The sequence below is a fragment of the Tympanuchus pallidicinctus genome, unplaced genomic scaffold (assembly GCF_026119805.1).
Source record: "Tympanuchus pallidicinctus isolate F22 unplaced genomic scaffold, pur_lepc_1.0 scaffold1, whole genome shotgun sequence".
NCBI classification, from domain to species: domain Eukaryota; kingdom Metazoa; phylum Chordata; class Aves; order Galliformes; family Phasianidae; genus Tympanuchus; species Tympanuchus pallidicinctus.
The window spans coordinates 10,864,090-10,886,953 of NW_026294618.1; the positions used below are offsets into that span (position 1 = coordinate 10,864,090).

The 22,864-nt window shown below is 39.5% G+C and overlaps 1 protein-coding gene across 5 annotated transcripts in view; it reads right to left on the reverse strand.

Annotated features, from left to right (window-relative positions):
- VSNL1 (visinin like 1) overlaps positions 1-22,864 on the reverse strand; it is a 75,718-nt gene that overhangs the window by 29,066 nt on the left and 23,788 nt on the right. For 2 of the 5 annotated variants that reach the window (XM_052665966.1, XM_052666130.1), the window contains exon 2: positions 12,990-13,156. In XM_052665966.1, coding sequence (XP_052521926.1) covers positions 12,990-13,151 — 162 coding nt within the window. In that variant the 5' untranslated portion in view covers positions 13,152-13,156. Of the gene's footprint in view, positions 1-12,989; positions 13,157-17,235; positions 17,341-22,864 lie in introns of those variants that run through there. The other 3 variants (XM_052666044.1, XM_052666299.1, XM_052666218.1) reach the window with 3 other exon arrangements.

Sequence of the window (22,864 nt, forward strand, 5' to 3'; positions counted from 1 at the left end):
CGATGGAGAGGAGAGGAGAGGAGAGGAGAGGAGAGGAGAGGAGAGGAGAGGAGAGGAGAGGAGAGGAGAGGAGAGGAGAGGAGAGGAGAGGAGAGGAGAGGAGAGGAGAGGAGAGGAGAGGAGAGGAGAAAGGGAAGGGAAGGGAAGGGAAGGGAAGGGAAGGGAAGGGAAGGGAAGGGAAGGGAAGGGAAGGGAAGGGAAGGGAAGGGAAGGGAAGGGAAGGGAAGGGAAGGGAAGGGAAGGGAAGGGAAGGGAAGGGAAGGGAAGGGAAGGGAAGGGAAGGGAAGGGAAGGGAAGGGAAGGGAAGGGAAGGGAAGGGAAGGGAAGGGAAGGGAAGGGAAGGGAAGGTTTTTTTTTTTTTTTTTTTTTCTTTAAAGTCCAGTTTAAAAAAAAAAGACAGGGATAGAGCATGCAGAACTCTGTATGCCTGACAATTAGAACTGTGCAGGAACCTGGAGATGACAAGGTTGCATCTTCTGTCCCACTTCAGGAAGAGGAAGGATATTTTGCTCCTTGGGGCATAAAACATCTATTTCTTTACCATACTGCATTCTGTTTCTACCCAGAAATGACAAGAATTGAGGCCCTAAATGTATGAGTTTCAAGAACTCAAAAAGTGCATTTTTAGTCCATTGCTGATCATACTAAAGAACTACTCTCACTTTGGTCAAGCTCCTCCTCCACTGAGAGATCAGATTCCTTTTCTCATAAAAAGTTTGGTGGTTTTTTTGTGTTTGTTTCTTTTTCCCCTTGCTCTTGGCTCCAAGATGTGCATTCTTCTCTGCGCAGTGACACGACTTCAGCTGTCTGCTGACCCAGCTATTACACCAACATGCTGACAGTGAAAACTGGAAGAGAATGAATCCCCTCGTAGTCTGCACCAAACGCTTCACTAGAGAGCTATGTTGACTCACTCACACCACACGTGGGATTTTTACACCATTCCACGTTTTTACTGCATATAAAAGGAAAGCAGAAGAGAAAAGAGTGTACTTGATCAGTGTTGTAGTTGGGCAGTAATATTTGCCATCCCACCAAAATAAGCGGTCCTCTTAGGACTGCATACTTGCTTTTGTAGCAAATATGTAGGACAGCATTTCTACAAATCTGGATGAGAAATTGTCCACATTATTTTGGTAATATGAAGAAAGCATGGCCATGTACCCAAAATAGATGAGAGTTAAAAAAAAAAAACCCAACCACAATTGAGATGAATAATCCAGTGCAAATAAAGAACACTGGGTGCATGTATAGAAAATGGAAACAAGTAACTGAAAACTGCCTGCAAGCATGTCCAGTTGGAGATAAAGCACAGATACTGTTTTCATAGGGATTAACTGTTCTCGACCACTTTTCCCACATGCAAAGCACAACATAATTTTTATTCAGATAGGTTGATTTGGCAGCCTCTTTATTTCTAGCAAAAAACTGTATTTATTGTGCCTGTGCAAGAAAAATTCCACTCTTGGATGGAGCCAGAATGTGGTTCTTTCACCTCACACTGACAATTGCCTGCTGGATAGAGCTCAAGAGCTAATTTCTCACTGACATTTCCCTTCTACAGGATCCTACTAGAAGTTTGTGTGCCAAATTAATCATTTCTAAAAGCCTTTAATACATTTGGCTAGGTGTTAATGTAATTTTTTATAAAGAGCGTGTTAAATTCTGTCTTTGGAAACAGATTTGATTACACTGAAGAAACATTATTCTTACAGAAAGAGATAATAAAGAGGTGTATGACTTTACCAGAAACTGCTTCATACAAAGACCGTATTTCCTCCATTTTTGTTAGAATTATTTTTTTATTCAGCTTTATTGCCCTGAACCTGCTGGAGATTTTCTACTTAATTTTCAAAGAGTAAAGACAGGGTTTCCACACATGTTCTTTTAGACCATATACTCTCTTTCATGTTCTTTCATGTTTCAAGGACACCCCAGCTTAGTAGATGCTGGAAACAGAGATGATACTTATTCTCCCTGTTCTTGGCCGTGCATGAGAACAACTCCAGAATTTATGCCTGTGAAAATAAAATCAGGCCCATTAAACATTGTTTGCCTGCCATGCAGGAAAACTCCAGGGGAAAAGAATCTTAAAAATAAATGAGCAGACGGACTAATAGACCATAGGGGCTAATTTGCAGTGTGGATTTGGCAGTACTAACAAAAGGACAGCAATTTGTTGGGCAACCCACGTTACACACTATATTTGTCTGTAGCAAGAACTAATTGATAGATAAATAATTGCTTCAGTAAGCCAATATTAATATAGCATCCTTACAATTAAATAATGTAACTATTTCCATTATGAACTCTCATATTCAGAATCATATTTCAGATACCAGCAGTTCTTCCAGCTCAAAAAAATATAAGACACTAGATAAGCTTTGAAGAGCTGGTCACAATTTAAATTGCATTCTTTTAGCTGACTTTTTAAGAACTACCTAATACTGAATTTCAGTACGTTTACCTTTCTCAGACCAAGTGTCACTGAAGTATTAAAAAATCATGTATAGACTTTATATTTAAAGGAGTTAAATACTGGGAACCATGAAGTTCTAAAGCAATAAATGGAGAGTCGAGGAGTCCCTCCTGCACAAATGAGCAACAAAAAAGATGAGAAGGAAATTGTGTTCAGTACCACGACTGTAATGCTGATGCTTAGCTTTCTGTACCTCTAGACGTGCACAAAATAGTAGGGCTGTATTCCTGCAAGACAGCTTTGGGATTTGGTCACCGCTATGCAAGTGTGAACTCAAGGAAGTGGATCACTATCTAAGTTACTTGTTCTCATCAAGAAACTGGAAGTTCAATGTGTGCCTAAGTTTGTAACAGATTTACCAGCCTACATGTAATACGGGACTCAATGAACTGAAGAAATTGGACCCTGAGGAAAGGAGATGTGTTTTACTTCTAAATCATGCTAATCAAGTAGAGGGCACAGCACCTGACCAGCATCTGTGAGAAAGAAAGCGAGAAGCTGTGATTTAGTGGGAAGAACATCTGCATCCCTTCCTTCTAGGGCAAAGGCGTGTGCATGTGGGCAGGAAGACTCTGAAGGGAACCGAGGACACAAGCATTTCCCTGGGACCACATCCAAAGAACATCACCTCCCAGCTACCGCTGTGTAACAGCTGGCTGAGAAACAGCTGGCTGGAGTGTATTCCAGTGAAAAAGAACAATGATAGGAGGGAGGTTGGCTTCTGAAGTCATCTGCGGGCTTTACCTGCAAGGCTTTCACTGCACAGTATCTGGTTTTCATTAATGACATAACCATCTGCACTGACATGCATTATAAAATCAGGCACTGTTCATTGCTACATTAACAAACACCAACACAACTAAAACCGTTTCCATTACCAAAAAGGTGTAATAAGAAGAGCACAGACATAGTCAGCATGGACACACAAAATACTGCAAACTGGAGCGTGCAAACATGAAAGGCTCCTTATTTTTAAGCAGTTCTTAGGTATTTGGCATGATCGTTTTGACAAGAAGAAGCAAAACAGTGAGTAACCTTCAAAGAAAGCTGTGATGAGCCATGAGTATGCATACAGATGTGTAGTTTCTTACTAAGGAATAACAGTATTTCTAGGACATATTCTTCCAAAGGGATACAAGTACCTAGAAATAACTTGGTAATTAAATAAGCTTCTGTTGAAAAATGCTGACAAGCTCCATATACAATCTTATTTCAATTAATTTGCTACAATTTTTTTTTTTTTTTAAACTAGCCCAAATGGACTTTGATACTCACTTTGAGGTGAACTGTAGTGTTGGTTCACACTTCTGCCTATACTGCTGTTTCTGTGGACTGCAAGGAGGTTCTGTTTAAAACTGATTATTCAATTCTGGGCTATCAGTGCAGCCAGACAGCCAAGTTTCATGGCTTCTTATACAGTTGGAGTTCACACCTAACTCTTCTGAAAATGCTTCATTTGTATTTCTGCAAAATGGCAACAGTCTCTTCTCATCTGAATTTCCTTGTGTTGATTACTTTATCTTCCACATCACATGGTTTTTTTTCTCATTTTGTTTTGTTTGTGACTGAATATACAATTAAGACAGCTAATTCTCATGCCAAGTAGCGGTAAGTCGTCAATTCAGCAATCAATAGGTTTGTTGGTGAAAAGTCTATTCCTATGAGCTTTAATTAAACACAAAAAGATGGAAATTTACTCTCATTGAAGAGAAATAAAGTTGATATCCCAAGGTACTGGAAATGTTCAGACTATGATTAGTAGGAACCTGACTGGAATCTAAACCATTGTCTACACGACGACAAAAACTGAATTTAAGTTAACAACCAGCTGAGCTTCCAGGATTCTCCATAGCCCAGAACCCTCTTAAAACACCTCTCATTTCATTGCCTGCATATCTACAGCTACCCACAGCAGCATGCACTGCAGTGCTAACTGACATGCCATGTCTAACACCACAAGCACATGATGCAAGCTGAGATGCAATGGCTAGCCATCGCAGTGTTCCAAACTAATTGAGGTCCTATAATTTTGGAGTATTCCTACCCACTTATAGCGACTCACAAATATCTGTCTGGGAAGTACAGAAATTTATTATTACTAAGGTAGTTTTCTAAAGGAATGAAGTGTTCACTGGAGAGGAGAGAGTAGAATGGGGCTGAAGATGTGGTGTGCACTCTTGGAGTGAAGGGACTCATTCAGAATCCCAGGTTCTGAATAAGACCCTTCGTTTCATTTATGTCTTACGAAACAAGAAAGTGGTTTTCAGGTGTTTGTGTGTAAGTGAGATAATGGAAGCAGATTCTGATACTACTACTGGTCATGAATACAATGCTATGATGTGCATGTATGCTCCCCACAAGACAAAGAAACCTTTTCCCAAACCATGTGATAGGAAGGGTAAGAAACAAATCACCTTACTTTAAAGAAATAAAATGAAGGACTTTACTTATAGTTAAACACGTGAAAAAACTGCCGAAGAAACAAAGGGTAACGTCAAGCAAGTGATTCAGTCACTGATTTCTTGACTACCCATACATAATACAGAGAGATTTCATTGTAGTTGATTGCTACAGAAAAGAATACATCTTAAAAAAAGACACTTAATATCACTAAAGCCTCTCACTATGCAGACCTGAGGGGTTTACACTAGTTTGTGAGCAGCCTGCCTTGTGATGAGAAGGAAAGCCCTGAGGTGGTATGAAGGGAGCAAGGAGACACAAAGTTTCAGGGGAGAAGAAGTCCAAATTACTTGAGTTTTGTAACAGGTTTCAGAAAGGCAGTGAACTACTGATCAGTCCTGACAACTGTGCCAAGGACTACCTTAATACTGTTAAAATAAGTGCAAGAAACACTAAACCCGAAAACCATGACAGCTCTGAAACCTGGCTCTGACCACGGGTTGTTTGCTGTTGGTCTTTTTTTGGAAGTCTTTGACATTTAGGTGTTAGAAGTGGCTGTCTCCTTCATGGCTGCACCACACTTTCTGTATTATCCTTCAGGGGAATCATAACTGTATTCATGAATGCAGTGTTTTCCTACAGAAATAATTACAGCATTCGAAATTCAATTGTTTTGGTTTCTTTGAAGGAATCCAACACAAAGCAAAATTAAGCCATAAAGAAACAAAGTTCCTTATAAAAGGGCATGAGAATTTTTTGGAACCGTCTAGCTTACCTCAAAAATAATAACAATAAAAGAACAAAAGCAGTGATTTACATGCTGTTGCTGGAGAATTTATTCATACTGGCTTCTTCTATCATGATAAGTTGTAAACTAGGGATGCATGTACGTGGTGAGGTTTTTAAGCATTCAGCTGGACTGCCTTGCCCTGACGGACATATTCTTTTCAATCTTTTGGACACCATTTTAGTTTAGACACTTCAGGAATCACACACAACCTCTGCACTATTCAATACTTAGTAATAATCAGAGGTTTTATCCAAACCTTCAAACCCCACACATTTGGGATTTCCAAGCACTGGAGATGCCTTCAGACAGCTTTATGGATCTGTGACCATCCCTCTTTCCTCTCATGGAAGGGGTGTCAGCATACATAACTGAATTGTTATCAGCAGGGCTCATTCCACAGGCCTGGACACTATCCATAATACTATAAAAATAAATGAATTTCTCCTTCTTGCCTCCAAAACTACTCTTCTAATAATGTCAGGACCCTTACACTCACCACTCACCCATTCAGATTCAGCTTTTAAATAACTGCTTCCTTCAGTGACATTTAGTACTGTGTCTGTTATTATACTTCAGGAGAGGAGCTCTCCATACACCAGATCCAGCTTTCAGGACTGGATTTTAAAGAAGCTTGCACCAGACTTGCCAGGACTCAGAGTGACAAACAATTTCAAGAGCTCAGTTCTAAGTTCTAATAAAGATCAGGAATAAAAAATCTCATTAGTTTCAGTGAGTTTAAGATTTCAACCTGAAGTGAATCTATTCTACCTTGTTGAAGGTTCTTAGTACCCAATGCTGTGTTCAATGGCCACAATTACAGAAGAGTTCACTATGCAGCGTGCCAGTCCTCTTAATTACTGTTCTCATTCTACTTTGTAGTTTAAATGTAAATTTAATTTACTTTCTTACTGTATTTTATTCTTCAGTACAGTTGTTCATCTTTAAAGCTCTGTATACTAAAGAGAGACTTCAAAAGATGTTCCACAAAATGACTTCCAGTCAGTGTTTTTCCTGGAATGTGTGCAAGAAGAAATGCAGCAGAAAGGCATGTTACCAGCATCCTCCCCTTCCCCAGATCATTCAGTCAAGCTTCAAAGTTAACACTGCCTTTGGGGTTTGTTTGATTTTGTCTTTATGTGGAAGGAGCACTCTGGGCCTTTGTTTGAAAATTCGCACAGCACAATCTCAGCTTCTGTTTGAAACATATAACAAGTCTTTTATGTGGTTTTCTAGAAGGCCTGCGTTTTGGCAGAGCACCTGACTGTTTGTGTTTACGTGGAAAAAGAGGAGGAGGAAAAATAGGAAAAGCAGTTTGCTAGGAAGGTGAGAGGGCAGCAAGACCGTATCTTTTTTTTTAAATATAAACCAAGTTCTGTATGAAGAGCAATTCTTGTCTCTTCTGGTCTTAACTTTATCACAATCCAATCAGTCTTCAAGGTTGGACTGCAAATACATTTGCTTTTCAGCAATACTTTACAGAATCTATGAATGGCCTGTGTTGAAAAGGACCACAATGATCATCTGGTTTTAACCCCCTGCTATGTGCAGGGTCACCAACCACCAAACCAGGCTGCCCAGAGCCACATCCAGCCTGGCCTGGAATGCCTCCAGGAATGGGGCATCCACAACCTCCTTGGGCAACCTGTTCCCGTGTGTCACCACCCTCTGTGTGAAAAACTTCCTCCTAATATCCAACCTAAACCTCCCGTGTCTCAGTTTAAAACCATTCCCCCTTGTCCTATCACCATCCACCCTCATAAACTGCCAATCCCCCTCCTGTCTGTACACTCCCTTCAAGTATTGGAAAGCCACACTAACGTGTTCCCAGAGCCTTCTCTTCTCCAAGCTAAACAATTCCAGTTCCCTCAACCTTTAGAAGCTGCCCTGTGAAACTACCTAAGGTAGTTGCTACAACTGATGAGAATTATCACTATCCACCCTTGTGGACTGTCGTGACTGTTTTCCTCTTTTCAGTTCTGCTATATTAATTTTCCTTTCTCAAAAACTTCAATTGTACTTCTACTGACAGGTTTTTTTCCTCTTTAAGCATCATATATTTCTAACTATTCTGTCTATAGTTCTCTCAAATATGCAGATTTTGACTAAATATTTGAGGAATGCCTTAAGGATCTTCACCTAGCAGACTGTTCTACAGTCCTCCCACCAAGCAAAACATTCACTGATGCCACTACTGTAACTCCTATTTCTTACTACACGTGCTGCTTCCTGCAGAGCCACCCTGGACCAGAGATATTCTTTGCTTTGCTAGTTTGCATCCAATGCTATTTCTAATTGACTCTAATGTAACAATAATGGTTTTATTATCCCATATCAATTTAAAAAATTCAATAACACAGGAGTACTATTAACCTATTTAACGATTTCTAGAATCCTATTTACAAATAAAGACATACGCATGTGGTTTTCTGAGTTGCAGGTAGCATTATGTGCCCTACTGTGCAGGAACACACTACCATGTTGTCCAGGAAGACTGCAAGCACTGTGAATGTCATTTTTTGGAAAGTATCAACAGCATATACAAAATCAATATATCAGCAGATACATCAATTTTTTTAATAATCTGCCTGATCTTTAGCAATACAGCAGTATTGGCATAGCATTCCTAAAAATTACTCTTGTTACAGGGATAACTTCAGTGGTCAGATGGCACTTGCAAAATCAGCACAGCTCTTCCAGTTAATAGAGATATATCTCAGGGAAATCAGCTTTTACCAGAGGAACTGCATCTATGCTCAGGTCATCTGCAAGCACAGTTGTGCTGTTCTGGATTTCCACTTTTTAACATGCACTGAGTCTGAAATGCAGCTGTAACCTAATATTTCAAGGAGCAATATGCCCTCTTCAGAAGGATGCTACTCCATCTTGAAAATTTGGATAGAGAAGAAGAAGATGCAAATATACCCATTTACATTTCAACAGATTTTTGAGAGTCTTTTTTTTATGCACATTAAAATGAGCAACTAGAAATCAATTCCCTTCAAGGCAGGAAATATGAGACAGAAACCAAAAATAAGACAGCTATTTGACTGTAATTTATCAAATGGCATTACTATATTTTTCATTCACATGCTATCCATAAAGCCCCAAAATCTAGCTAAATAATAGATGTGCAATAAATTCACTGAGCAACCCACTTTATTTAATGCTAGCTAGCATTATACCGTGACTCTCAGCCCTACCGTTCCAAGTAGGGGACCATTGGTGCTTGTTTCTGTTATTAATAATCCAGATGATATACTTCTCGTGTCCAGTGACCTAGTTCCAGCAAGTATCACAATATAGAGGCCTATTTTCCAGTTAATAAACGTGCATAATTCCTGTGAATTTTACTACTGTTTATGCACACTTGCACACTCTAGGGCATATTCATCCAAACCCAGTGATTTCAAAACATCTGAAGCAAAATTTATTTGGCCCTCTGGACTGAAAGAAACTCTAAATAATGATGGGAACAGTCCAGCATGTTTTATTTGTATCTTTCATTTTAATGAGAATTTTGCATATTAATTCCTTCATCTCTCTGCCCACAATGCTAATGATGTTTTACATAAGATAGAAGAACTAAAGAGTTCTTAGATAGAATAAAAAACAAAGCAACAACTAAAAAACCAATCCAAACCAAAACAATAACCATAAAAACAAGAAGGAAACAAGCAAGGATTTAGCTTAATGGCTAGAACTTTCACTTTGGAGATCCAAACTATGTTTTCCAGACTGTCCACAGACCCACTAAGATACTTAATACTACTTCTAGCAGCAAGAGCTTGGTTGGAGTGCTGTGAGCAGACCAGAAGGACTCATTTCATCACGGGTAGAGAAAGGATGCAGGGGGAGTATTAGCAGATTTAAACTCCTTACAGAGACATGTTAATTGATTCCAGATTTCCTACAGCTTGAAGAGTACTTAAAGCAGAGTGGTAAAGATAAGGCTCTCATATTGCCTTCCTTAAGAGAAAAAGTTAAAAGGACTCCAGTCACTTGATTTTGCTTTGACTTCCAATGTCCTAGATATTTCTCTGCAGGAAAGGCTTAAAGGCTACCACTCCCACATGGAAACAGATGCATATACCCTGAAGAAATGTTGAGCCTCATACACATTCCTGTCCTGAGCATTACCCTGCGGTTTTGCTTTGGAATACTGGCTTATTTCAACCTGCCTTGATGTTTAACTTTCTCAGAATGGTATCCACGAGTTTCTTCTGCTGCCACGCTCTGTGTAGGCTGCTGGGGCAGCTAAAGTGGGGCAGTATTTAAATCTCTTGGTGGTTCTGGGCCTATAGTGCATAAAGAAGTCATCAGGAAATTAACTCGAAAATTGTACAAGCCTTCAAATAATTCAGCACCTTGGAATTTGACATGAGACCTAAGAACTGGCCAAAGATTCTGCATCTGAACAAGAATCTGTGCACCAAAAAGCATACCAGAAGTTTTGATGAACCTACAAGACTACAAAAAATGCTAAAAATACAACAGTAACAATTATATTTCCTCTTATTTGATGTTTATTTAAAAGATTGTTCTTGATGAAATATTTTCTATAAACACTGACACTTAAAGTGCTGCAAATAATTTTTGTGTATAGTCCATTTGCACAACTGCTATTTATTTTAAGCACTGCCTGATTTGTATTCCTAATGGAAACTTCAATAGCAAACATTTCCATGCCAAGCTACAGTAATTCCCCCTTTTAGTCAATACAGTCTTCATCTACATCAGTAAACAGCACAGCACAATCGACACAAATACGCAGTGAAACAGTTTGTGTTGAGGACCTGACATCCACATCACACACGTTCTGGATGCTTTAACTCAGACCAGTGCTAGCCTGGATCTATGAAGGAAGTGCATGCCTATGAGCAGGCACTAAAAACAGCAATACATCAGGTGTGATTCCAGGATGCATTTTCTAAAAAAGTTTCATCCACAAAACCGCAGCTTCTGTGCCCTAGGATTGTGCACTCACTCTGTAACTATGTAAAAAATAAAATAAAATAAAATAAAATAAAATAAAATAAAATAAAATAAAATAAAATAAAATAAAATAAAATAAAATAGAATAAAATAAATAGTAACAAGATAATCAGGACATTCACTTTAAAATAATGCTCCTGTGAATTCTAGAACGTGTTGTTTTTTTTTTGCTTAAGCTGAAGATATCTTCCATTGTATATGAGTACAAGAAAAGAACTTCCTTAGCATCTTAGTACAATGGCCAACACTCTTTTACCAATCCATGTGAAAATCTATAGAAATCTTCTTCAATAATATCCTTTTCCGGCCAAGAACTAAAATGTCATCTCTCCCACTAAAAGTTCACACAGAGAAATTATGAAGCAAAATGAGCTTCATACCTTTTTACCCCGACTACTCATTAAAGGAACTGAAATGTTATAAATGTTTGGATCTCCTGTTGGTGGTTTCCCCCGCAAAGATTAAATGTTGAGTTTGGGTTTTTGTCTGCTACCAGGCAGAAAACCCTACAGATAAGAGGTCCCCATTCTCAGACAGCCAAAGGCCAGTAGTTTAGAAGAAATTCTGCGTCAGAAGGAGAAATAAATGCCTGGATTTACTACAGCTAATTGTATTTCTCTTCTGCAAATTGGAAATAAACATATGACAGCGACATTACAGAGCAGATCTCACAAAGCATAACTACCAAAGCAAGGGAGACCATCTTATTTGGTGTACACTTCTAAAAATATGTAAGGTCATAAAACTAAAAGCCAGATACTACAGCTCCCTAGGAACACAGGGCTATCTCCAAATTTCAGTACTCTTGTACTCTTCATTTCACATTTTGCACTACCATTTTGTAAATTTAATACTGAAATTACTCTCTGATGAGTGAAGTATCTCGTGAATTATCTGTGAACACTTCAAACAGCCTGTTGAAGGGAGGAAGTCCTAGCAGCTCCGAGCTATTTCGGAAGAAATTATCCCTCAAAACACACAAAATCGTTGATAAATCAATCAATCAATCAATAAGCAGCTTTCCCAAAAAGAAAATTATGATTTCTAAAAAGTTAAACGCTTGACATACTTTATTACTTTATTGGGAATATTTTATAGAGGCCATTTACATTCCTCAGAAACACGTAAGAGAAATTATTAGATGTCTAATCTCAGGGTTGTACACCAAGTACTATTCAAAATAGAAGCTATAAATTATCAGTCAATAACAAGCACAATACCTGAGGCAGTAAAAATTCTTTCAACTGAAAATAACAGTTATTAAAAAGTCAGTCTTTTTTAAGAAAAGGATTGTGAGGCAACATCTCTAGCCATTAATATTAAAATATGTAGACAGAGGCTTATTTATGTAAGCTGAAGTTAACAGTTTTTGCGAGGGCACTCATTAAAAAGAAGGAGCTAGGTGAAAATTTACAGTCATCTGGTTCAGGGCTGAAGAATTTCAGGATTGGGCTCTAGTACATGTTTAAGGAAAAAGACAGTCCCACTCCTCTGCAGAAATCGTCAGTTTATTCAGTATTATCTACTCACATTTGAAAAGCTTTTTTAAAATTTTATTCAGCCTGACATTGTATTTATGAACTGTTCTGATCCTATTCTTCATCACTGCTATCCTGTATTTTCCTAATTAAAATTACTTTGAAGTCTCTGACCTTCAGGCAGACACTCGATTCTGAATTAAAATATAATTATCTTTGTAACATGAACACACTTTTAATGCAGCCCCCATGCACTTCGTGTTACAGACTAAATGCATACTAAATATAAGGAAAAGGCTACGTTGCATTTGATAACATAATAAAGAATTAGAAGAAAATAAACTGAGCAACCTGGCTTTCCTTTCATACCTGTCAAGAGACAGTAGGGAAAAAACAAAGGCAGCATTTAAAATTTAGAGAAGGAAATTCTTTGTACACAGTGCATAATGCAGGACATACTGCCACAACAGCTCTCAGCTTTTGCTGGAACTAACAGAAGGACAGTGCAGGTCCATCAGTCACAGGGTTGATATTCCAGTGGTACTACACAGGCCATGTATGGTTTACTGAACTGAACTGCAGCCACTCACTGAAGGTGAAACAGGCCTGTAAATTACAGAAAGTGCATTTCTTTGCATAACCCACAGGTTTTTTTCTTAAACTTTTGGTTACCGTAGCTATCAGAAGAATTGGCACTGTGAGGGCAATGCTTCCTATTAACCTCTCTGTATTCACCACTGCTTCTCCCAGGAATTCCTCAGTCTAGAAGAAGGGCAGCTCAAGACCATGTGCTGCTTTGCACCACTTGTAACCTCTTCTAAAGCCAAACAGGAGGAAATTAATAACTTACCTTTACATAAAGCTGCTGAAACTCTTCAAGGTTCAGCCTACCACTTGGACAGTCCTTTAGAAATCCTTTGTACCACTGTTTTAGCTCATGTTCATTGAACTCCGTGCTCTTCACCAGATCTTCCATCACCTCAGGGGCCAGCTTGCTATTCTGTTTCCCCATTCTGCCTTAAGAAGAAATAAATTAATATAATTAGCCAAGTTGCTGTGATCATTTTAAACTCGATTAGGGACAAAACTCAAACGCATCACTTGTTTTGCAGTCACTCGCTGCTCCTTTTAGTCAAACACAGCTTTACAGATTCCCCCAGTGAACAGGAAGCTAGGCTATGTTTGAACATCAGAGGATGAAATGGTGAAAAATACAACGTACATCTATCATTCAAGGCCTGGACACAGACGGCTCATCTACCTTCAAATTAATGATGAAAAGAAATATCTTGTCTTTAATAACAATATCGCCTAAGTGAAAGATTTTCTTTCTGGTTTGGTGAGATGATTCCTCATCCTTTGGAAAGTACTATCTCATTTCTGTAGTGCTACTACCACATCACAAAGTTGCCTCCATATTAGTGATTCTTATCATTCTTAGCTTTTCTTCATACGAAAGCTGAAAACATTGACTTCACTTCTTTCATTTTTTATTTTATTTTTTTTGATGTAACAAAAACTTTTCACATATTCAGGGATGTCCACAGAATCTTTCTCTTGACAATGTCTCTGATATGACATTGGCATTAGCAGCTACTCCTCACAGGTACAGGGCTGTTGAGAGGCTGCACCGTGGGCAAGCAATGACACAGACAGCATCACTGTTAACCCGAGGTATCCATCACATTTGTCATATGCACCTTGCATTCATGGATATAAAACACACAGAAACACAAAATATGCATGTTTGCATATGTAAGTACAGAACTCTCAGAGATATTGATGTTGACCTTTGTTTAGAGATAGCTTTAGAGATAATTTGTTAAGAAATCCTTTCCTTTAACCTGTTCCAGTACTACTGAACTACAGTTAGCTCACGACAGGAGATGTCTCTTAGTTACTTTGTAATCGCATGACACACGGTACTTAACTTGTCCTGTACAGTGCTGCAAAGAGATGAATAATTTCTTGCCTGAGCCTAGCTTAGCATTTCCATTTTTATCTTCCAGTATAGCATCTGTCTCTAGTGACAGCATTGCACTGAATGCATTGGTTTCTAGTCCACAGCATCACCCATTGCTGATATTAATCTATCGCTTTTGGCATCTTCTCCTATTTCTATGTTTAGTTTCTTTCCCTCAGAAAGAGGTACTTTGTTCTGTTCCACCAAATCAGTGTGTTTAGAAAACTTCACAGGAACCATCCTTGATCAGGCACAAAGCTTCTCATTCCTCCCCACTTCTGCATGACCAATACATCCCCAGGTGCCATGCCACCAGCAGCATCCCTAGCACCAAGAAGGACAATGTCGTTCTACAAAGCATTCAGCTCGTACAAAATTGAGAAATCCAGTCTTTGGAAAGTACAAAGGTCACTTCAGCACAAACACTGGAGAGTTCGACCTTTCTGTTAACTCCCACAGGCCTAACTGTACATGCAGGTGTCTACTAACTGGCTGTTATGCTGAATGGCGGATTGCAATTTATGGCATGTAGAACACTTGCCCCATCCTTTTTTTGCCTTCTTTTCTTCCTTCTCTAAACAATATTACCAGTCATAAGGTGCTTTGCTTAGGACCCAGAGGACCCTTAAAAATTCTCATCAGTTGTAGCAACTACCTTAGGTAGTTTCACAGGGCAGCTTCTAAAGGTTGAGGGAACTGGAATTGTTTAGCTCGGAGAAGGCTCTGGGGAGACAGCACTGTGGCCTTCCAATACTTGAAGGGAGTGTACAGACAGGAGGGGGGAATGGCTGTTTATGAGGATGGATAGCGATAGGACAAGGGGGAATGGTTTTAAACTGAGACACAGGAGGTTTAGGTTAGATCTTAGGAGGAAGTTTTTCACACAGAGGGTGGTGACACAGTGGAACAGGTTGCCCAAGGAGGTTGTGGATATTCCATTCCTGGAGGCATTCAAGGATGAGGTTCTGGGCAGCCTGGTTTGCTGGTTGGCGACCCTGCACGTAGCAGGGGGTTGAAACTAGATGATCACTGTGGTCCTTTTCAACCCAGGCCATTTATGATTCTAGATCTCATAATTTAGCCAGGTATGCTTTCAACTATCTCATTTCACTTGGATCTTTAGCCCCATTAATATTTATCTCAGTGTTAAAAAAAAAAGCATCTTCAGATGGGCAGAGATCCAGTATTTCTGACTGACAGATTTTCTATTATTGCTAGTGTAAAAAACACTTGTCTGCATTCACTGTGTTTGCTCTACAGTCCATGAACTTACACTGCGATGGAAGCAGACAGAACCTGTTCCACAGTTTGCTACGTTATTACTGCTAGTGTGGGCACAAAACATGGAGCATGTCTGCATGTATGTAAGAATAAAGAGCTGGACAAACATCCACATATGAAACCTCTTCTAATATCAGATACAGAGAGACAATTGCTTTTCTGCCTTGGTGATGCAGGCCTCTAGTTTTGGTAAGATTCTTGTTCAGACACAGGTTGTTCATTGTGTCCTAAAAATCTTCCATCCTCTACTAAATCAATGAAAAGCATGGCTTTATAATAAAGACCTTCCTAAAGTGTTCCACAGAAACAAACCAGTATTTGAAAAAGGTATAATTTGGGACTGATGGGCTTTGTACTTTTACCTGCTGCTCCAGTACAGTATGGGACATGCTGTGCCTTGCTCTGTTTGAGATGAGGGACTGCACAAGCTGACCAAGCTGGTCACAGTGCCTGCCTGTAATTAGGCACCCATTCTTTCTTCTCGATTCAAAGCTCTTTTCCTACAGAATTGAATTACAATCTGTAAGAATGCTCAAGAGGCTCATATAATTATCAAATATAAACGCACACTTCTGGCTCTGGGAGATCCAGCTTATTTGGGAATAAAAACTCAAATACATAGATTATCCAGTTAATCACATTCTAACATCTTCTGGAGTTTCATTGAATCCCTTATTATTATTGAAAAAGTACAATCACCCATTAGCAATGAGTATGCCACTGCCAACACATTTAATTCTCTAAAATGAAAACTACTTTTAATTAACTTATAATCATGGTTTCCCAAACATGTTGTTTTTTGTTTTTTTTTTTCCTTGTGAAGATCTATGAATATGCATTAGGAAAATACAGGAGAGCACAGCTGCACAATCACTAAATCTTCAAGAGGAAAGGTCACTCTGCAAGCATTTCTTTGTCTAGTAAATTTTATTCTTTCAAAAAACAAATTTGCTTCCAAATTCCATGCTTCCAACCACGCAATGTGACTATTCAAGCAGTGTTATTCATTTTCTGTTGCATTTTCTAATCAGTAAAAAAAAGTGGGGGGAAATAAAGAGAAAAAAAAAAAAGGCAACATGCTTTTGTTCCAAATAAGTATGGGGGAAAAATTCATGATAAAGAATGAATGAGCGAGGTGGGTGGTTTTGAGTATGGGTAAAGGTGTCGAGCTTGTTCTCAGTGAAATTTCGTTAGTAGGAGAATGCTTATTAATATTAGCAAGAGCAATACAATGCAGGTTAGAGATCAAGAAAAATACTGAAACTCTTATATTGTGTCACACACAGCAACAGCAATAAAGGCTGAACTTAAAAGAGACACCCTCTTGGCTGAAGTGCATCAGCCACCCACAGACATCGTCCTCCCAGAAATGCTTAGGGCAGCAGGACGCCGGCTGTCACACAGCAGCACCTGAGCGGCTGCTTTTACACTTGGAGGGTCAGTTTTAAAAGCTGGAATTTTATTAAAGAACAGATTCCAAACCTGGGGCAGCCCAGACTGTGCCAGCAGCAGGCAGGGAAAATACAAAGATGCCTTCCAGTTCTCCCCTGATGAATCATTTGCTCAATATCTTTCCTGTGATGCTACCCCATGTTCCACACGAGGTATAAAAACTCGCTGCTCTCCATACGGCCATCACCCAAATCCCCTGGCCAACGGCAGGGCTTTTCCCTGAAGTATTTTGCAGCTATTCCCACACAGGTTCATCAAGTCTGCCTTTCCCACATGGTTTGCTAGTACTAAATTACCAGCGTGAGATCAGTTAATAATGAGATTAAAGTTCTGATTATTAAAACCTAAGAGGAAGAAAAAAAAAAAAAAAGTTGAATTTCAATAGCAAAACATGACTTACGGAAGCTCCTTTGCTCTTTAATGATTTCAAAATAACTCCAAACTGTTGGTAACACAGATCCAATCCCACCTGCTTCCTTTTTCCCTTTCACTCTATTCCCCTTTGGCCTCCTCGGCAGGTTTTCAATTTTGAAAGATACCAAGTACAAACAAATAGAACTCTGGTTGTTTCTATGGAAGAGTGAATAGTACTGCTAAAGATGTCATATTTTGTGCTGAAAAAAAGGACCTAAATTCCTTTGAAAAGACAGCAACAGCAATGTCCAGTCAGGTCTCCAAAAATCCAGTATTGTGCCTTCTTGCTTGCTTTGCTTACCTCAGTTCTATAACACTATTTCCTTACCAAGTTGCATTAAGAGTGTTACCAGCAGGTGGAGAGAAGTGATTCTTTCGCTCCGCTCAGCACTGGTGAGGCACACCCGGAGTTCTGGGTCCTGTTGTGAGACCCCAGTACAAGAGAGACTTGAGCATGCTGGAGAGACTCCAGTGTAGGGCCTTGGAGGGGGCTGGAGCATATGTCATACACAGAGAGGCTGTGGGAGCTGGGGCTGCTCGCACTGGATTTCGGAAGGCTCAGGGGGCTCCTATCAATGTGCAAGTTCCCAAGGGGTATTTAAAGAAGACAGAGAGAGGCACTACTAGTAGTGAGCAGGGAGATAAGAGGCAATGGACACAAACTGAAATTCAGGAAAACTTCAGTAGAAAAACTTTTTTTTTTTTTTTGTTTAAATGGGTACAAGTTACCCAAAGAGGTTGTGGAGTCTCCACCCCCAGCAATACACAAAGTCCTGCCTGAGAACCCTGCATGAGAAGGGTATTGGAGTACAGTGCCTCCAGAGGTCCCTTGCAACCTCACTGACTCTGTGAAACAATTAGGGAGAAATGTAGCAGACATACGGCTTGACTATTGGTATCCCCAGCAGACTAGTTTCATTAAATTTCCTCCATAGGTAGCTGGGAATCAAAAGGATCACTTAGAGGTGATGACCACAGTCACCTCCTCCCCTTATCGACCCCAAAGGAGCCCAAGCAGATTCACCTATGACCCTGGGCACAGATACCTACCTGCCTCTAAGCACTGGGACTGCCCCAACTTATCAGTACATTTTGTCTGCTTTAACACCTGCTGGTTTCCTGCTCTTGCTTTGCCAGTCATCCTGCATGACCTGAGGGAGAAGGTCAATCAGCATCTCTGCAGCTACATGGAGTATGTGCATTAAAGGAGTCCTCTAGTAAGGCACACATTTTTCTTGCTCTTGCCTGGCTCAGAGAAATGGGAATGAGTCGTGTGGACTATGCCAGAAGCAAATGACAACACTCCCTTTGCCAGCTCAGCTGTGCTGGCAGGCACTCATTAGGTTGGAAGGAAAGCTGTGCTTCATCCCCACCCCTCTGCCCACTCCCAGCCCACAACCTCCTACACAAACGTGCTGACTCCTGGGTACTACATGTGAAATCCAGGCACTAAGCAGGCAAGCATGGTGGGTGTCTTTGCAATCTTTGACACAATACAAATCTATTAATGGTACATTAAACACTGTATAGACTCCAACATACACAGATATATAGGGGGAACAAAACCCAAAGCAATTAAATGCTGGGGAAAGCACAGAACTATGCATATAATTCACAATAACAGAATAATTTTCCCTTTATTTTTGATCAGGCTGTTAACTGAATTTCCAGCTATGTGCTGCTAAGAACTGTAACTCTTGACAGCTCCCAGCATTGTTCCTTTCTCCTCGGGCTTCTTCTGCCACTGCCCTTTCTCTACTAATGTCAGCATGAAGGGATGGATGGAAGCAGCTATCGAATCACACAGATGCTTCGATCCCTCACATACACTTACTGTTTATTTCACAGAAGAAATCTGGAGCCCCATCCTGTCACAAACAGAAAAGCCAACAATCTCATCCAAAGCCCCAGAAGAGTATGAGTGGAAGAGGAATTTTCCCATCCAAACCCCACATAGGGGCTACAATTTAATGACCCTATCAACAGCACTGCTTCCTTGGTGACTTGTGAAGCATCTCTTCTCTTGAGCTACCATCACCATTTCCAAGCCATTCTGCATGAAGCAGGGATGACCCCCAGCTATGCCCTACCCCACTGCAGAACCACTCTGCACAGGGAATGCCTCTTCTACCTCCAACACATGAAAAAGATGACAATCCTTCAGACAAGGTAGTCTTGCTAGTGCTGTATGATACCGTAAGGATCTTGTGATGTAGTGGCATCAAATTACTACAACAGTTTGAAGGCACCAACAGGGACATCAACAGTTGGAAGACCAACAGGGACAAGCAGTGCAGAGGTCTCCCCCTTACACAATTCTGAAGCCCTGTTAGGAAATTTTCACAAAACATATTGGTTTACACCAGGGAACAGTGGAAAAAACATAATTAAGCAAAATTTATGTGTGTAACCCCATACTGATGTTCAGAACAGTCGTAACATTCTGTTGATAACATAAGCCATGAACTAAGTCTGAAACAAACAGGCTAGCTTCTGATAACATTACATTACAGTAAAAACTGAAATAAATCCAGTTATTTTAGATTACTCTACTGACTTTACTAAAGATCAGATTCAGGCCTGCAATCTCTCTGCATAAAAGAAATGGGAAAAATAGAGGGTAATGACATTAAGGAATGCAATTATCCAACTGAATTGAATAATAAACGGAGAGTAGAGTTTGGTTTAAGCAAAAGAAAAGATATATATATTTTTAAATGATATTTGAAATGAGATGGATATTCAATTAGATTCAAGCAATGATAATAACAATAATAATAAAAAAAAAACATTTAAAAGGGTAAAAGCTGCAAAGAAGGATGCTTTAACATAACAACTGGTAGGAAGGGCTTTTTTTTTCTCTAGGTGACTAGGGAACAGAAATTAGATTTATTTTATTAAAAACGAGGAAGCACTGGAATTTGTTTTCTATTGAGTGTGAAATGAAACAAGATGGGAACTCTTTACACTTGAATGTGCAAATTGAGAGCAACCCTAGACACACCAGTCACTCCACAGTTGATCCATTCCTGTGGGTCACAGTAGGGCTCTTAATCAAAGCCCAACTCCAAGGCCAGCAGGTTGTGATCTGATGTACATCGCAGGGTACTATTTCTGCTCCTCTCCTCATCAGGATTAGGAAACTGCTTACAGCATGCCATGACTGTCTTTTCTCCTTTGCAAGTGGACACATGAGAAAATTTGTAGCATAAAGCAGAGGCTCCTCTGTGTCGGTCAACAGGAGCAAAGAACTCAAAAGAGCTCCAGGCTCTATCACTTAGCTCTACCCTTGTCAGACAGGGACAAAATCTCTCCCTCACTTGCTCTTTCTCTCTATTTAGACCAGAAGGAGGGCATCCATATGTCTACAGAAAGTATTGGCTTAGAAGCTTAAGAAAATTTTTACTGAACTTTTCCTCCTTAATTCTTTTTTGCTTCATTTTATGCCATAAAATAACTTTTTTTTTTTTTTTTTTTTTTTTTTTGTCGTGTTCATTTCTCTTTCTCAGCATTCAGACAGCATTTGGTGACCTATTTGAGATCTCCTAGACAATTGAGAGAATCATTCCTGAAGGGAACAATAAATATGCTTGTTAATGGTTAGTGTCAGACAAACACATAAGTGCATCTGTTGCCATAGTTTCATTTTGCTACTGGCCCAGCCTCTATCAGCTGTGGTCATCAGTAAGTAACGTGGAATGTGAGCTGTGAAGAAGTTTCACTTATCAGCATTTGGATTAATATTTTCTAAACTGGCCTATTCTCTCAAATTTTGCCCTCATTACTGCAGTACATCTACTGCACATTTTTCTAATAATTCATATGCTAAACACCTTTCCACATTTACATAATGGTTAGTATGATCATCCAGAATGTTCCACCAGTAGAGCTTTGGATTCTGTGACAAGTTTGTTCTATGCCTTACATCGAACATAATTTGATTGACTGGTCTGAGGTTTTATTTTAGATACTATAGCTTCCAGAAGGTTTTTCCATGCGAGACGCCCTCAAATCTATGTCTTTCTGGACGTCAGGAATTCAACATGCCCACTGGAACAAGTTGCATTTCAGCACTGATCTTCAAAAGATGTGCATTTTAATAGCTGATTTTTAGGTATTTCAGAGACTTACTGACTATTCCACCTCTTCTGGGACAGCTGCTGCAAATATTGCTTGTTTGGAAGGCAAAATTGACAACTGAAAAGTAGAGTTTTCCTGAGTGAGTTCCACTCTTCTTTTGGAACCATGGGACCCCATTTATATATAAATACACATAAAGAAACACATCTAATTTTCTTATGTCAAACTAGACCAGCATTGCCTCTGCCTGAGAAATTGATTTTTTTTGTCAATTTGTAGACCAGAGTTTATTCAAATGTTGTTTTTCTTGATTCTTGATGCTTGCGGATAAGATTTCTTAGACTTCAGACATAGCCCTTGACCACATTTACCTACAACCACTTTTTTTTTTTTTTTTCCTTTAAGTTTTGTTCATTTTTAAGTAAATACTCATTTATTCCAGACAGTATTCTGGAAAAAGAATATGTGTTTTCATTCCACACATATTTCAGTCAGATTTACTAGCAGTTTGCATTGCTGCTAGTTTAGTCACTGTAACCTTATGCTCGATATGAGAAAATTAGCAAAATTCTCTACATTTGTATGTTTCCTAAGAGTTCTTGCTCACCTTCCAGTCTTATTCTAATTTGGGTTTGAAGTCACCACGTGCCTTTCTAGGACCATGGAGTTCTGCTCATGATACAAACTTTTTATCCACATTCCTCATCACCATCTTACTTTCCTGCCCTGGTGGATGAATCACATTGAACACTAGCTATTTAAAATGTTAGTTGTCTTTGGTCCTTCTGCAGTCAATGGAGACGGCCAGCAATCTTCAGAGTGATTCACTCCATGCAGAGAAAGCAGTCTGTAAGAGGCAGGATGAATATATGTATGTCTATTTTAAGACAGGATGATTCACTCTCTACAAGTGTTTCCTTCTTACTGATGGTTGTACAAGCCACATGGCAAACTCGCTTAGATGTGAAACTGGTTCTTTAGATGCTTAAATTGAAGTGAGAAAGATCCCACCATGCTCATCAGCAAGGGAGAACGTAGAATTGAAATGTTGTTTCTGAGCTGACTAGGAAGCAGGCAGATTTTTGGAGTCGATTGTTCCTCTGAATTAAAACTTCTATTCAGGTGTGATGGATGCCAATACAAGTACAGTGTACTGGTGTACCAAATACAGGCCTTCTTCTTTATTGCTATTTACTTCTAACAAGACAGTGGAAAAATCAACTCTTCCCTCATTTCATGTCCCCCAGAATGAAACAGTTTTAAGCAGCCAAAGTGCAGAGATCATGCTCCTAAGTATCTTCTCATTGCACCCCTGATGTCAGCCAAAGTCCCAGCCTCAAAGAATGAGAAAAATATGCATTAAATACAATATTATTTGAGAAGAAACTTCACTGTGAGCATCTTAACACTGTGTAAAAGGTTGGTCTAAAATAAATACAAGCCAATACAAACAGATAAATTTTACATCTTTTGTTTCCATTCCATCCCTGCAGGAAAAGAGCACATTTCAGACTCTGGAGTTAGTTTGCCTCTGC